Source organism: Chroicocephalus ridibundus, chromosome 21 (genome assembly GCF_963924245.1).
Source record: "Chroicocephalus ridibundus chromosome 21, bChrRid1.1, whole genome shotgun sequence".
Classification (NCBI taxonomy): domain Eukaryota; kingdom Metazoa; phylum Chordata; class Aves; order Charadriiformes; family Laridae; genus Chroicocephalus; species Chroicocephalus ridibundus.
The window spans coordinates 3,042,156-3,055,167 of record NC_086304.1 but is presented as its reverse complement, the minus strand read 5'-3'; the positions used below and the strand labels follow the sequence as shown (position 1 = coordinate 3,055,167).

Sequence of the window (13,012 nt, the reverse complement as noted above, 5' to 3'; positions counted from 1 at the left end):
ATATGGTGTGGTATGGCTCGGTATGGCTCGGCACGGCATGGTGTACGGTGTTCCCCCTCGTGTCCCCGTCCCGCTCCCACCGGAACTACAACTCCCAGCAGCCCCCGCGCCCGCCGCCGCTCCGCCATTGGCCGCCGCGGGGGCGTGCTGCGCCGGGCTCTCCATTGGCTGTCGCCGTGGCAACGGGGGGCGGGGGCGGGGCAGGGGCGGGGCCCGGGGCGGCCCCTCCCGGCGCCGCGGGTTTGTTTGCGGCCGCCCGGCGGCGGCCGGAGGGAGCGGAGCGGAGCGGGGAGCGGAGCCGGGCCCAGCCCAGCCTCGGCGGGACGGGCATGAGGAGCCGGGGATCGCGGAACCGCCAGCGCCCCCCACCCGGGGTCGGTGCGCCGTGGGCGGCGCCGCGGAGCCCGCCCTGAGGCGCCGGTCTCCCGGAGACGTCGCGCCGGACCCCGGTGACCCGCCGCCCGCCCCGTCCCGTCCCGCCGGGGCCGCTTGAAGGGGGGATCTGGGCTATGCGGTGGTGGCTGCGCGCCGCCGTCCTTAGCCTGCTCGCCGGCGCCGGCGCTGAGGGTAAGGGGCCGCCGTCCCGCCGGGCCGGGAGCCCGGGGCTGGGGCGGGAGCGGGCGCGATGCCGGCGGGGCCGGTCCGGCCGGTGCCGGGCCCCCGGGAGGCGGCGGGGCCGGCACACACGTGGTGCCGCGGCGGGGCCGGTGCGGTCGGTGCCGTCGGGCGGGAGGTGTCGGGGTCGGTGAGGGGGGGGCGGCAGGGTCCCGTCCCGCCGGTGGGGCTGACCCCCCCTCCCGCCTCGGTCCCCGCAGGCAGCGGCCAGAGCGAGTCCCGGGCCGTGGTGGGGCGAGTCGGGGAGAGCACGGTGCTGGGCTGCGACCTGCTGGATGCCCACGAAGACCGGCCCCCCCTCTACGTGATCGAGTGGGTCCGCTTCGGCTTCGTCCTCCCCATCTTCATCAAGTTCGGGCTCTACTCGCCGCGGGTGGACCCGGAGTACATCGGTGAGTCCCATGGCCGGGGCGGTTATGGGGTCCTGGGGAGTCACACGAGGTCCCCCCAGGCTGGCTCCGGTGTCCCGTGTCCCCGCTCTCCTCGGCAGGGCCCCAGCCGAGGGCCGCTGCTGTCAGACCGCATTAATCACGCTCCTGGGGCGGTGGGGAAGCGCAGGGCTCCCTCCGGCCCCGGGCAGCAGGAGGGGACGTTGTGGGGCTGGTGGGAGTCCTCACGCCAGGGCAGAGTCCCCTCCTTGCGCGGCAGCTCCAGGGATGGCCGGAGCAGGAGGCACCGGGGACGTGGGTACCCAGCTCGGCTGCGGTGGGGGTCCCTGCCGGGACAGAGGGTGGGAGAAGCTCCCGTCATGCCGGCTATCGCTCCCATCACTGTGGCCTCTGGCTCCCGAGGCCTCCCCCAGCACCATCCACTTGGGAATGGGGATGGGTGAGCACCCACTTGCTGGCACCGGGGCTGTACCGTCTGCCGGTGACCGTACCGGCTCAGTACTGGGGCCGGTAACAGCAAGGTGCCCTGTGCCAGAGGCTGCGGACCCCCGGGTGCTGCCACTCCACCGCCTCGGTCCACGCGGGTCACTTGAAGGTTGAGCCTGGGGAAGGGATTTTGGCGAAGCCACTAATTGGCGGTGCTGGGCTGGCCGGGATTTGGAGCAAAGCTGTGCTGGGGAAGGTCTGCGGCGTGGGAGGGGGATATTCTCCTCTTTACGGGATATTTAAAGTGAAGCGGTGGCAGACCTTGAGGGATCCCTGCGAGAGGGATCCCAGCGAGCGCGGAGGTGAAGACAACGGGAGCATCCCTCGGGGATGGCTAGGGAGGAGGGAAGGGCTGGCAGCTGTGGCAGCGACGCACCAAAATCCTCCCACGGGACGGGGAGGGCTGGAGAGACGGATCCTGCCCGGGTCAGGAGCCTGCGCCCGCTGCCCAAACCGGCCCTTGCCAAAAAAATGTGCGTCAGGCCGAGGTTTGAGCCAACCGCTCTCCTGCCTGGCCGCGGGCAGAGCGCTGCTGCCTTTCCCTGGGCTGTGCAGACCGATTTGGGGGGAACGCCTCGGCTCTCCCCGCTGCCAGCCGGCACCTGGGAACACCTTGGCTCCGGAGCCAGCTCCGTGGGGCCGGCGGTGACAACAAACCCGACAGGTGACGGTGACGATGAGGCACCTGCTTTGCTGGGGCTGGGCTCCTGTTACCTGAGCCCGGTGCTGCCTGCGGGGGCCCCTCGGCCGCAGCAGCTCCGGTTACCCAGAAAGGGGCTGGCAGCGTCCTGCCCGCGCTGCCCTCATCCCTGCCCGCTCCTGCCCGCGCTGCCCTTGGCCCGGGGAGCAGGTTGGGCCGCTGGGGATCAGCGCCGGGGGTGGGGGGATGCGCTGGGGGAAGGGGTCTGGTGGCTGTAATGAGGGCGAGGTGGGTGGGCAGGGGGGGCTGGCGGCTGTCACCATGGCAGCGGGGCGGCTTGTTTTCAATCCTCTGGGGGCTGGGAAGGGATGGAGGGAAGGAAGGGGCCGCAGGGTAAGGGCGAGGGCAGCCTCTCCTTCCAGCCTTGCCCAGACAGAGCAGATCAAGTGTCACCCCACGGCCGGGGAGCCCCCGCTGTCACCCACGTCCCTCGTGGGGCAATTTGGGGCATCCTGGGGACACTTGAGGAAGCGGAGTCAGCTCTCCCCCAGCTGCCACCGTCCCCCACGGTGTCACGGACCGCTGTCCCCTGCCGTCAGCTGGCCTGAAGCGGGCTGGTGGTCCCTGGACGGGCCGCCTGCTCTGGCACCCCATTGCCGGCGGCGAGCGCGGGCGGCTGGGGCTGCAGCCCCCTTTGTGTCCCTCTGAATGACGGTTGCCAGGCACTGGGGGATGCTGGTCTGGAGGGCAGCGGCGGTTTTGTTATCGGCAGGGGGGTGGAAGAGGAGGAGGGGGCTGAGGCCGGCACGGGGCGGGGGGTGGGGGGGATTAGGGGGAGGCTGGGGGCTGTCCCCAGGGCGCTCTGATCCCTTCCAAAGGGACCTTTGTTCCCTTCCTGCTGCTCCCGCCCGGCTCCTGGGGCTTCGAGCTGGCAGCTGCAGGCAGGGATGGGGTTTCCCAGAGCTCCCCGGAGCTGCCCCGCTTCCCAGGGCTCGGCGCGGGAGCCGGCTCTGGGGTGAGCGGTGAGAGGACCCCTTGTCCCAGGGGATCTTCTACCGTGGCTCCCACCCCTCCGGCTTGTCCTGCCGCCCCCCTGCCTCACGTTTGAGGTTTGCCCAGGGTGCTGTGAGGGATGCTCGAGCGCGGGATGCTGCCGGAGGCGCCCCGCTCCCCCCGTCTGTCCCCGGCATCTGCCGTGGGAGTACCGGAGTGGTCCGTGGGGAGAGGGGTGGGAGATGTGGCGAGGCAGGGGGGTCTGCAGCGGCTGGAAGAACCTCCGGGCGCTTTTGGGAAGGGTTTGCGCGTGTTTGTGTGCTGGGCCCGCACAGCACCGCGTGGCCTCGGCGCTCGGCATGCCATCCCGTCCCTCAACCGCCTACTCCCTGTGCCCAAACCAGCCTGCCCGGCTCCCACCGCTCCTCCTCCTCTTCCTCGCCAGGCTCGTCTGGCGGGAGGCAGCTTCCCGCTGCCGGTGGCACCCGCGTGGTGCCCAACCTGGGCTCCGGTGGCTCCGGCGGCTCCGGCAATGGATGGGGACCACCCGTGACACCGAGCTCCTTGGTAGACCTGATGGGTCGGGGGGGTGAGGTGGGGGGGGGTGTTTGGCAAAAGTTGCTTTGTTGGAAACGCTTCAGGACGATGCTGTTCCCGGGGAGCTCTGGGATGTCGACGGGAGCTCTGGGATGTCGACGGGAGCATCGTGGGCGGCTCCGGTGCCTGCGGCGCTGCCACGGGGCCATGGCCCTGCCGCGGCCCGCTGTGAGCGAGTCTGTGTCCCCCGGGGCGATGGCACTCCTGGGGCTAAACCCTCATCCCCAGCCTGGAGCAGCTCCGGGGTGGGGGGCACGTAGCCCCGGGGGTGCCGGGCGGTGGGCGCGCTGCCTGTGCACCCCGGCTGGGGCTGAGCCAATTGCCTGCTGCTGGCCTGAGCCGATTATGGCTCTGATAATAGCCCAGGGGATTAAAGAGCTGCGCTCGCTGTCGCCTTGCGCCCTTATCCTCCTCCTCATCAAAGAGGCCGTGGGGCGCGGGGACGCTGCCGGCTCAGGGCGAGGGCCCCCCTGGCCCGAGCGAGCCCCCCCCTCCGCCGCTGTGCCCCTGGCAGGGGGGTCTGTCGTGCTCGTGGCTGTGAGACGGGCGAGGGGTTCGGCCTGAGCCCTCCCCGTGCCGTGGGGAGAGGGGACGGTGCGGGGGTGCCCGGGGCTTAGCAGGGCTCCTAAGGGTGAGACGGCCCGGGGGGGCTCCCCCGGGAAAGGGCGGCTGAGGCTGTGGGGGAATGGTTCCTGGAAGGCAAAGGGGGAGGGATTTTGCTGGCAGCTCAAGGGGGTGGAGGGGCCAGCTCTTGCCCAGCCGCCGGGAGCGATGCTCCGGGCGCAGGGACCCCATTACCGGGGGCTGGTGGTGGTGTGGGGGGGGTCCCTGCCACGGCCACCCTAGGCAGGGACACGTGGCGGAGCCCACTGCCGCGTCTTCCCCCGGTTTCCCGGACAGCAGCAGGACACGCGGCGCTAAACGTCGGTGTGACCAACGGCCACCACGGCGTGGCTGCCCCGGCTTTTGTCCCGCGGCCGTTCCCAGCCCCCTGCGGCGCCGGCTGAGGCAGAAGCAGCCCGAGCGTGGCCCGGCCGCGCAGGCGGGCCCTGCCGCTGCCAAGTGGGGCAGTCGGCCCCGCTTCCCCGGGGAAGCCGCTGAGCCCGCGGCGGGGGCGAGCGCGGCGTGGGCAGGCGCCCCGGGGCGGCGGGTGACCTGGGGACATGGCTGCCCCCGAGCCGGCAGCGCCGGCCGTGACGGCAGCGTCTGGCTGCGCAGGTCGCGTGCGGATTGAGGAAGGCGCCTCGCTGCGCATCGACCTCCTGCGCGCCGAGGACCAAGGCTGGTACGAGTGCCGCGTGCTCTTCCTCGACCGCCACAGCACCGACGCCGACTTCCAGAACGGCACCTGGATCCACCTCACCGTCAACGGTACCGGCTGATCCCACCCTCCGTCGCTGCCCGCCCCGGCGCCGGCGAAGATCTGGGACTGGGAGCGCTGGTCTTCCAAGACCAGTTGAGCCAGATCTGGGGGTGTGAGGGTCTGGATTTGTCTTGACAGCGCCCCCCACCTTCCTGGAGACCCCCCCTGCCTTCGTGGAGGTGCGGGACCAGGACGCGCTGAGCCTTACCTGCACGGCTGTCGGCAACCCCCAGCCCGTTGTCATCTGGAAGAGGAGTGACCTGGCTGTCCAGAGTGGGGACACAGTGCAGGTGAGGACGGCAAACCACCGGTTACCCCCCGCTGTGATGCGTCCCCCCGCCCCCAACCTCGGCCAGGGTCTCGCGGGGCAGCCGGGCGTGCAGAGCAACGCGACTCCGCTCGGCTGGAGAGCGGGCGCCCGTCCCCGCCGCCGTGGCACCCGCCTCCTGCCACCGGCCCTGCCCGCAGCGCCGTGTTCCTGAGGGTGTCCTGTCCCTTGGTGGCCGTGCCATGCACCCGATGCCGTTGCAGGTGAGGAACGGGACGCTGAGCATCGCCGTCGTGGAGCGCGCCAGCGCCGGCACCTACACCTGCCATGCTTCCAGCAAGGAGGGCACCATCACCCACACCACCCGCGTGCTCGTGCAGGGTGAGAGCGGGTGCTCTCCCAGCCCTGGCCGCCCCACTGGGTGCTGCCGCAGGGCACGGGGGGAGCCACGGCACAGGGGGGGGGGGTTGGTTTTGGGGCAGGCGCAGGTATGGCAGGTTTCGGAAGCAGCTGAGGCCGTCCCCTGCCCCCATCCCTCACCGTCCCCTCGCCCCACACTGCAGGGCCACCCGTCATCGTGGTGCCACCCCAGAACGTCACCGTCAACATCTCGCAGGATGCCTTTCTGGCGTGCCAGGCCGAGGCGTACCCGGGAAACCTCACCTACACCTGGTTCCAGGGCAGCACCAATGTCTTCCACCTCAGGTACGGGGATGGGGACGGGGATGGCATCACGGTGGCCGCGGGCTCCTGCCGGCAGTGCCGGGGCCAGGAGCCTGCTGTGGCCCTGCGGAGCCTGGATCTAAGCGCGACGGGTTGGCTGGGTGTGTGGCGAGGGGGGTTCGCTCATCCCAGGGCAGCGGGGACGGTCCCGGCCGCGCCGCTCACCGCTGTCACCCCTTCCCCTCGCAGCCGCCTCCAGCCTCGGGTCCGCGTCCTGGTGGACGGGAGCCTCTTGCTCCAGCGAACGACCCCGGATGATGCCGGCAAATACACCTGCGTCCCCAGCAACGGGCTGTGGAAGCCACCGTCTGCCTCGGCCTTCGTCACAGTGCTGTGTAAGAGCCCCGCGGTCCCCTGCGAGCCCGGGCCACGCTGTCCCCGGCTCCGCTCAGGAAGGGGGTGCCCCTTCAGTTGCCCTGGGGACCCCCTGCCGCCCTCACGCGGGCCCTGACGCCCTGTTTGTCCTCGCAGATCCGGCGCAGGTGACCGCCATGCGCCCGGAGACCCACCTGCCCAAGGGGATGCAGGGTGTGATCCGCTGCCCCACCAGGGCCAACCCCCCGCTGCTCTCCGTCAGCTGGACGAGGGACGGGCGCCCGCTGGAGCTGGACAAGGTACGGCCGCTTGCGCCCCCCCCGCCTTCCCACCCCCCCACCCCGAGCCCCTCGTCCTGACCCCGCATCCCCCTCTCCCAGCTCCCTGGCTGGTCCATGAGACCGGACGGCTCCATCGTCATTGCGACGGGGAACGACGACGCGCTGGGAGTGTACGCGTGCACCCCGTACAACAGCTACGGCACCGCTGGCGAGTCCCAGCCCACCCGTGTCCTGCTGAAGGTGAGCCCGGGCGGTGGGCGCGCTGCCCGAGCCCCCCGAGCCCTGCCCTGCCCAGCAGCCCCGGCTGCCCTGCGTGCCCCTCGCCCGGCCCTGCTGCGGGTCTGCGCCCCGTCCCGCCTCCCGACGAGCCCTGCAGCGTCTCTGCTTTCCAGGACCCCCCCGCCTTCACGGTGCGCCCCAAGGAGGAATACTTCCAGGAGGTGGGCCGGGAGCTGGTCATCCCCTGCGCCGCCCACGGGGATCCCCCCCCAACTATCACCTGGACGAAGGTAGGAGCCGGGGCTCCGGGGAACAGACTGAGCCCTCTTGGGAGGTGGACGCTGCTTTTGGCTCCTGGGGCATCGCTCCAGGACAGTCCCCGTGTCTGTGTCCCTGCGGACGCTACAGGGTCACATCTCTCCTCGTTCCTGCGGGAGAAAGGGCTCGGGGCACTTTGCTTGCGTTGCCCCCTAAGAAATCAGGGTAAAATCCTGCCCCTCAGTTCCTGAACCCCGGCCCCACGGGGGTGGATCGTGTCGGCTGTGCCAGCCCTTGGTGGTCGCCCCCCGTCAGCGTTGTCCGTGCCTTGCCGTGCAGGTGGGCAGCGCGGGGAGGAGCGGTGCCCAGGTGGACGGGAACAGCAGCCTCGTCTTCCGCCCCCTCGTCAAGGAGCAGCACGGGGTCTGGGAGTGCGCGGCCACCAACCAGGTGGCCAGCGTTAGCACCGCCACCTCCGTCCACGTGCTGGGTGAGTTGTCGGTCCCCGGGAGGGAGGTGCCGTGGGTGCTGGGGTGGAAAACGCCGGCCTCCCTGTGCTGGAAGGGATGGGAATGCCCCTGCACGGCTGTTGTCCCAGCTAACCCGGTCTGATGGGTCTTCTCCTTGCTTCCCCCCACCAGGTACCAGTCCTCACGCTGTCACCAACGTCTCCGTACTCCCGCTCCTGCTGGCAGCCAACATCTCCTGGGAGCCGGGCTTTGACGGGGGTTATTTCCAGAGGTTCAGCGTCTGGTACACACCGCTGTGAGTCCCCGTGGGCAGGCTCCGGTGTCCCACTCCCCCCTCCTCCGCCCCACCTGGGACCCTCAGCTCTGGACTCACAGGTCCCGCATCCTCTCAGGGTGAAGCATCCGCCCCGGGCGCATCACGACTGGGTGTCGCTCTCGGTGCCGGTGGGGGCTCAGCACCTCTTGGTGGAGAATCTGCAGCCGGACATGAGCTACCAGTTCAGCGTCCTGGCCCAGAACAAGCTGGGCAGCGGCCCCTTCAGCCAGATCGTCACCTCCGTGCCCAGGGGTAAGAGGGGACCCCTGTGCTCCCCAAAGCAGCCCCCGTCCCCCCCGAGCCCTCAAACCCATGGAGGCTCCTGTGTCTGCCCCGCTCTCCGCCTGCATCGCCCCCCACCCCAGCATCCCCTTTCTCCTCAGGCTTCCCAGTGACCACAGTGCCTCCGGAGCCGCCGGCCATGACCGTGCGCGTCTTCCTCTCCCCGCCGCAGGCTCTGACCGCCAACGAGACCGCGCGCGGGGTCCTGCTGCGGTGGGAGCCCCCGGCTCAGTTCTCGGTGGCGCTGAGCGGTTACGCGCTGGAGCTGCGGCAGGACAAGGGCGGTTGGGAGGTGCTGGACCGCTCCATCCCCAGCACCAAGACCCAGGTCCTGGTGCCAGGACTCATCAAGGTGGGAATCGGACCGGCCGCTCCCTGGCTGCGGGGGCAGTTCTGGGGGGGCCGCAGGCAAGGGAGGGGGTCAGATCTCCTCGCATCGCTGCTGCCCGGAGCTGGGACGTGTGGCAATGCCGCGGAGCTGCTCAGCTCCGCAGCCCTGTGGGCTGAGGCTTGGTTGGCCACCGTGCCGACAAGGCTAATGGCCCTTCGCTCCCCCAGGACGCCTTCTATGAGTTCCGACTGGTGGCCTTTGCTGGCAGCTACATCAGCGATCCCAGCAACACGGTGAACGTCTCCACGGCAGGTGAGCCCTGGGGGGGACAGAAAGCGGAGGTGCGAAGTGCCCGGCGTGGTCTGGGATCTTCCCGAACAGCGAGGTTTCTCGTCACGCCGCTCCCACCCCGGAGCCTCCCGGCTGCGCTAGACCCGGGGCCGCAGCACCCAGAGCAGGACGCCATGGGAACCCCCATCTCCGTGTGCGGCTCTGGTGTGACTTTGGTCTTACGGAGACCATAGCGGGAGAGCTCCGCGCGGAGCATCCCGGCACGGTGCAGGGCACGGGGGTCCACCCGGCGGCAGAGCAGCCCCGAGGGGCGAGAAACGAGGCTTTGCTGTTAATTCCTGTGGTTCTGGCAACATGAGGGAGGCCGTGCCGGCGTGCTCCGCAGGTAACCGAGCCTCTGACGGTGTCTCCTCTCCGGCCTAGGCATGGAGGTGTATCCGTCTCGCACCCAGCTGCCGGAGCTCCTGCCGCAGCCGGTGCTGGCCGGGGTCATCGGGGGGATCTGCTTCCTCAGCGTGGCCGTCATCTTTAGCACCATGGCCGCCTGCATCATGAACCGCCGGCGAGCCGCGCGCGTCCAGAAGCGAAGGCAAGGTAGGAGCCGGCCGGATGGCTGCAGGCGCCTGGATCCCGGGGTTGGCGGAGAGCTGGAAGCGCAGGGCCCGGGTGCCCGGGGAGGGGACAGGCCAGCCCCGGGGCTGGGGGGCTCACCAGGGGCGGTCGTAGGGCTGAGTTTGGGTGCTGCCGTCGCCTCATCATCACTTTGCGTTGCTCGCCGTGTGATTCCCCTTGTGTTCTCATGACCTTCCAGATCCACCACTCGTCTTCTCCCCCAGCAAGAAGCTTCCACCTCCGCAGTAAGTCACGCCATGGCCACGCTCCCTCCCCGTCCCGCTCCCTCCCTGTCTCGCTGCGCTCCCCATCGCTCACCCGCTGCTGGCTGGGGGCAGAGGGACAGTCTGAGGGGCGGCCGCCCCCCCACCACCGCCGCTGGCCGCAGAGGGTGGCATTAGGAACGGGGTGCTGGGGTTCCCCGGGGAGTTTGGGCTGAAGGAAGGATCAGAGAGCGCGGGAGCAGGTCTGTCGAGCCCCGCAGCAGCGCTGCGGGGTCACGGTCCCTGCCGCCACGGTGCCCGGCACGCGCTCTCCCGGCACAGGGGACAGTCAGACGAGCCCGGAGCCGGGATGGAGGATGCTGCAGCGTCTCCCTTCTTCCTTACAGAAATTCTCGTGGCTCTGGTAGCCCAGACAGCACTGTGAAGCTGAAGCTGCAGCCGTCTCCCTACCGGAGCCTACGCCGGACGCTGCTGTGGGGCGAGAAAGCCGGCACCAGCCTGGGTCTCAGCATTGCCGGGGCTGGCTCGCGGTACGCCCTGTACGAGAGCCACGTCGGGGAGCACGTGCCCCTGGAGCGCATCTGCCGCGGCCCCGACGGACGCTTCGTGGTGGAGACCGACACGCGGCCGCAGGAGAGCGGCTTTGGGGGGCTGCCCTACGCCCAGCCGGAGACGCACCCCCCGGGGCCGCAGCCCTACCTGCAGCTGCCCAAGGAGGAAGAGGAGGAGGAGGAGGAGCCCATCTGGCGCAAGGGGGTCTCTCTGCGCCCCCGTCCCATGGGCCAAGCCGGTCGGGGAGCCCGTGCCGCCGGCTACCGCCAGGGCCGCTACTTTGGCTACGGCAGCAGCAGCCCCGTGGACGAGGCGGCGGCGGCACTCTGCATCATCAACATCAGCCCCGTGGCCTCCGCCGCCGCCGCCGCCGCCACCCTGCCTTACAGCACCCGGGAGGAGCTGCGCGACAGCCCCCCCAGCGCCGCACCCTGCCCCAGCCCCGCCAGCGCCCTGTGGGACTCGCTGCCCCTCGAGGGCTCCTCCCGGCCCCCCCTGGCACCCCCGGCCACCCCCAGTCCCAGCCTGGGGTGCAGTCGGCAGCCGGCCGCCCCCCCGGCCCAGAGCGGGATCCTCCAGTACCTGAGCCTGCCCTTCTTCAAGGAGATGTGCGTCGACGGCGACTGGCCGCCCCCGGAGGAGCTGGCTGAGCCCAGCCACGCTGGTGGCCAGCCAGACCCCGCCGCCAGCCCCCCACCGGGGGCTGGGGGCTCCCCGCAGGGCGCGGGACGGACGCTGTGCCCGGACTGCAATGACACAAGTGCCAACGTCACCCCCGCTTTCCTCAAGCTCCCCAAACTGCCCGTGGGTCCCGCCAAGGCCTCGCTGCCCGGCACCCCCGCCTGGCCTGGCTCCCCCGGGGCCACCCTGCAGCCCCCCACCCCCCCGGCTCACCCCAGGACTGAGGCCATGCCCCCCTCCGGCCCCGCGGAGCCCCGGTGGGCACCGGGCCGGCCGCCGGACCCTGCGCCCCCGGAGAAGCTGCTGCGGGGCAGTTTGACCAGCCAGAGCAGCGGCCGGGGCAGCGGCTCCTTCTTGCGGCCCCCCTCGGTGGCGCCCCCCCTGGGGGGCAACTGCCTGGCCCCCCGCCTCGGGGAAGGGGGCAGCTGGCCCAGCGGAGGCTCGGCGGCGGAGGAGGGCAGGGCGAGGATGGATGCGGCGCTCGGCAGCACCGGGAAGAGGTGAGCCGCGGGCAGGATGCCCGGGGACGAGCCGCCTCATGCCGTGGCAGCTCCCAGCCTGGCCCGCGCTGGGCGGGGGGGGTCCTGGCGTGGAGCCGCCATGCTGCCTCCCACCCCCTGTGGCAGCGGGGGGACACCCTGCTATGGGGTCGCCGCCATCCTCGTCCTTGGGGACCACCCCAGCTCTCCCTGCAGCATCCCTGACCCCCCCCCGCCCTCCCGCAGCATCCCTGCCAGCCCCCCCCCCCCCCGCATCCCTGGGGGTGGCCGTGTGGGGACTGTCCTGACGCCCGTCCCCCGCAGGAGGAACACCTCGGTGGACGAGAACTACGAGTGGGACGCGGAGTTCGCCCTGGAATCCGACATCCTCCAGGCGCTGCAGCTCTACCGCAGCGGGGACCCGGCCCGACCCGTCTCCACCATCGCCCTGCGCGACCTGGAGCGGCAGAGTGAGTGTGGACCCCCCCTGCTCCCGGACGCCCCCCCACACACACACAACCACCGTGGGGCTGTTCCCCCCCGCTTCCCAGAGCCAGGCCATGGGGAGAAGGGGGGTGGCAGGGCCCTTTGGGACCCGCGTCCCCGGGGGTGGCCCCGCGGGTGGGTGACGCAGCGGGGCCGGACGCGTCCTGTCTCCCCGCAGAGCCCGGCGGCGGCTCCTCCCCGGTGAGCTCGGTGTCGGCGGAGGCGTTGGCGGCGGCGGGTGCCCCCCCGGAACGCGGCACGGCCTTGCGCCAGGAGCTGGCGACGACGTCCCGGCGTCGCAGGGAGGTGACCCAGCAGCAGCGGCGGCAGCAGCGCCTGGACCCCCGCGGGTGCTGCGCCGAGCGCTTCGAGTTGGCCACCCTGCTCTAGGGAGGACCCCCCCACACACCCCGGGACCCCCCCCCTCCCCCGGGCAGAGAGCGGTTGGGGGTGGAATAAAGAGGGGCGAGAGCAGCGATGGCTCCTGTGTGTCAGGGGGACGGGTGCCACCCTACCCCCCAACCCCGGGGCACCCACCACCCCCGGCCCCAGGGCATGCAGCCCCCCCACGGGGTCCTGTCACTCCCCCCGACACACACCCCCCCAAATACCCCGTCCTGGTGCTCCCTGCACCCCTGGGGGCCTCTCCCCATCACCCCCCCTCTCCATCCTCCCTGTATCCCCCCGCCCCCCCCACATCCCCTCTCCTCCTCATCCCGCTGCATCCCCCTCCTCCATCTTCCCCGACCCCCTCCCGTCCCCCCCCCCAACTTCTCCGTCCCCCCCCAACTTCTCCGTCCCCCCCCAACTTCTCCGTCCCCCCCCCATCTTCTCCGTCCCCAAGCTGTGCGCAGGCTCCCCTCCTGGTGTCCCCGTCGTCCGTCCCCCCCTCGAAGGGTCTCCCCGTCCCCCCCCTCCCCTCCCGTCTCCTCCCGGTGCCCCCCCTAGAAGGGTCTCTGGCTGCCGCCCCCCCCCGGACGGGTCTCCCGGTGCGCCCCCGCCTCCTCCCCGTGTCGTCCCCCCCTCAGAAGGGTCTCCCGGTGTCGTGTCCCCCCCCCGCTTCCTCCCGGTGCGCCCCCCCCCCGTCCCCGCTCCCGCCCCCCCCCCCCACGCGGGGCGGTCGCTGGCGGCGGCTCAGCGC

General features: G+C 71.5%; 1 protein-coding gene across 1 annotated transcript; it reads left to right on the top strand.

The window, feature by feature from the left end:
- Nucleotides 1-46: 46 nt before the first annotated feature.
- Nucleotides 47-12,275, top strand: IGSF9 (immunoglobulin superfamily member 9). The gene is made up of 20 exons (XM_063357519.1): nucleotides 47-567; nucleotides 816-1,007; nucleotides 4,939-5,091; nucleotides 5,222-5,373; nucleotides 5,615-5,732; nucleotides 5,915-6,056; nucleotides 6,264-6,409; nucleotides 6,546-6,688; nucleotides 6,770-6,910; nucleotides 7,063-7,179; nucleotides 7,487-7,637; nucleotides 7,789-7,912; nucleotides 8,010-8,185; nucleotides 8,317-8,567; nucleotides 8,774-8,858; nucleotides 9,261-9,431; nucleotides 9,649-9,694; nucleotides 10,060-11,406; nucleotides 11,710-11,855; nucleotides 12,050-12,275. The coding sequence occupies exons 1-20, from the start codon at nucleotides 510-512 to the stop codon at nucleotides 12,259-12,261; spliced, it is 4,071 nt and encodes a 1,356-aa protein (XP_063213589.1). The 5' UTR covers nucleotides 47-509; the 3' UTR covers nucleotides 12,262-12,275.
- The last annotated feature ends 737 nt before the right edge of the window (nucleotides 12,276-13,012 follow it).

What these genes read in the sequence shown, in the direction of transcription:
- IGSF9 (XM_063357519.1), top strand. Translation starts at nt 510, where the DNA reads ATGCGGTGGTGGCTGCGCGCCGCCGTCCTTAGCCTGCTCGCCGGCGCC. An exon ending in GATCCACCTCACCGTCAACG is followed by an intron (nt 5,092 to 5,221) that starts GTACCGGCTGAT and finishes TTGTCTTGACAG; the next exon opens with CGCCCCCCACCTTCCTGGAG. An exon ending in AGCGTCTGGTACACACCGCT is followed by an intron (nt 7,913 to 8,009) that starts GTGAGTCCCCGT and finishes GCATCCTCTCAG; the next exon opens with GGTGAAGCATCCGCCCCGGG.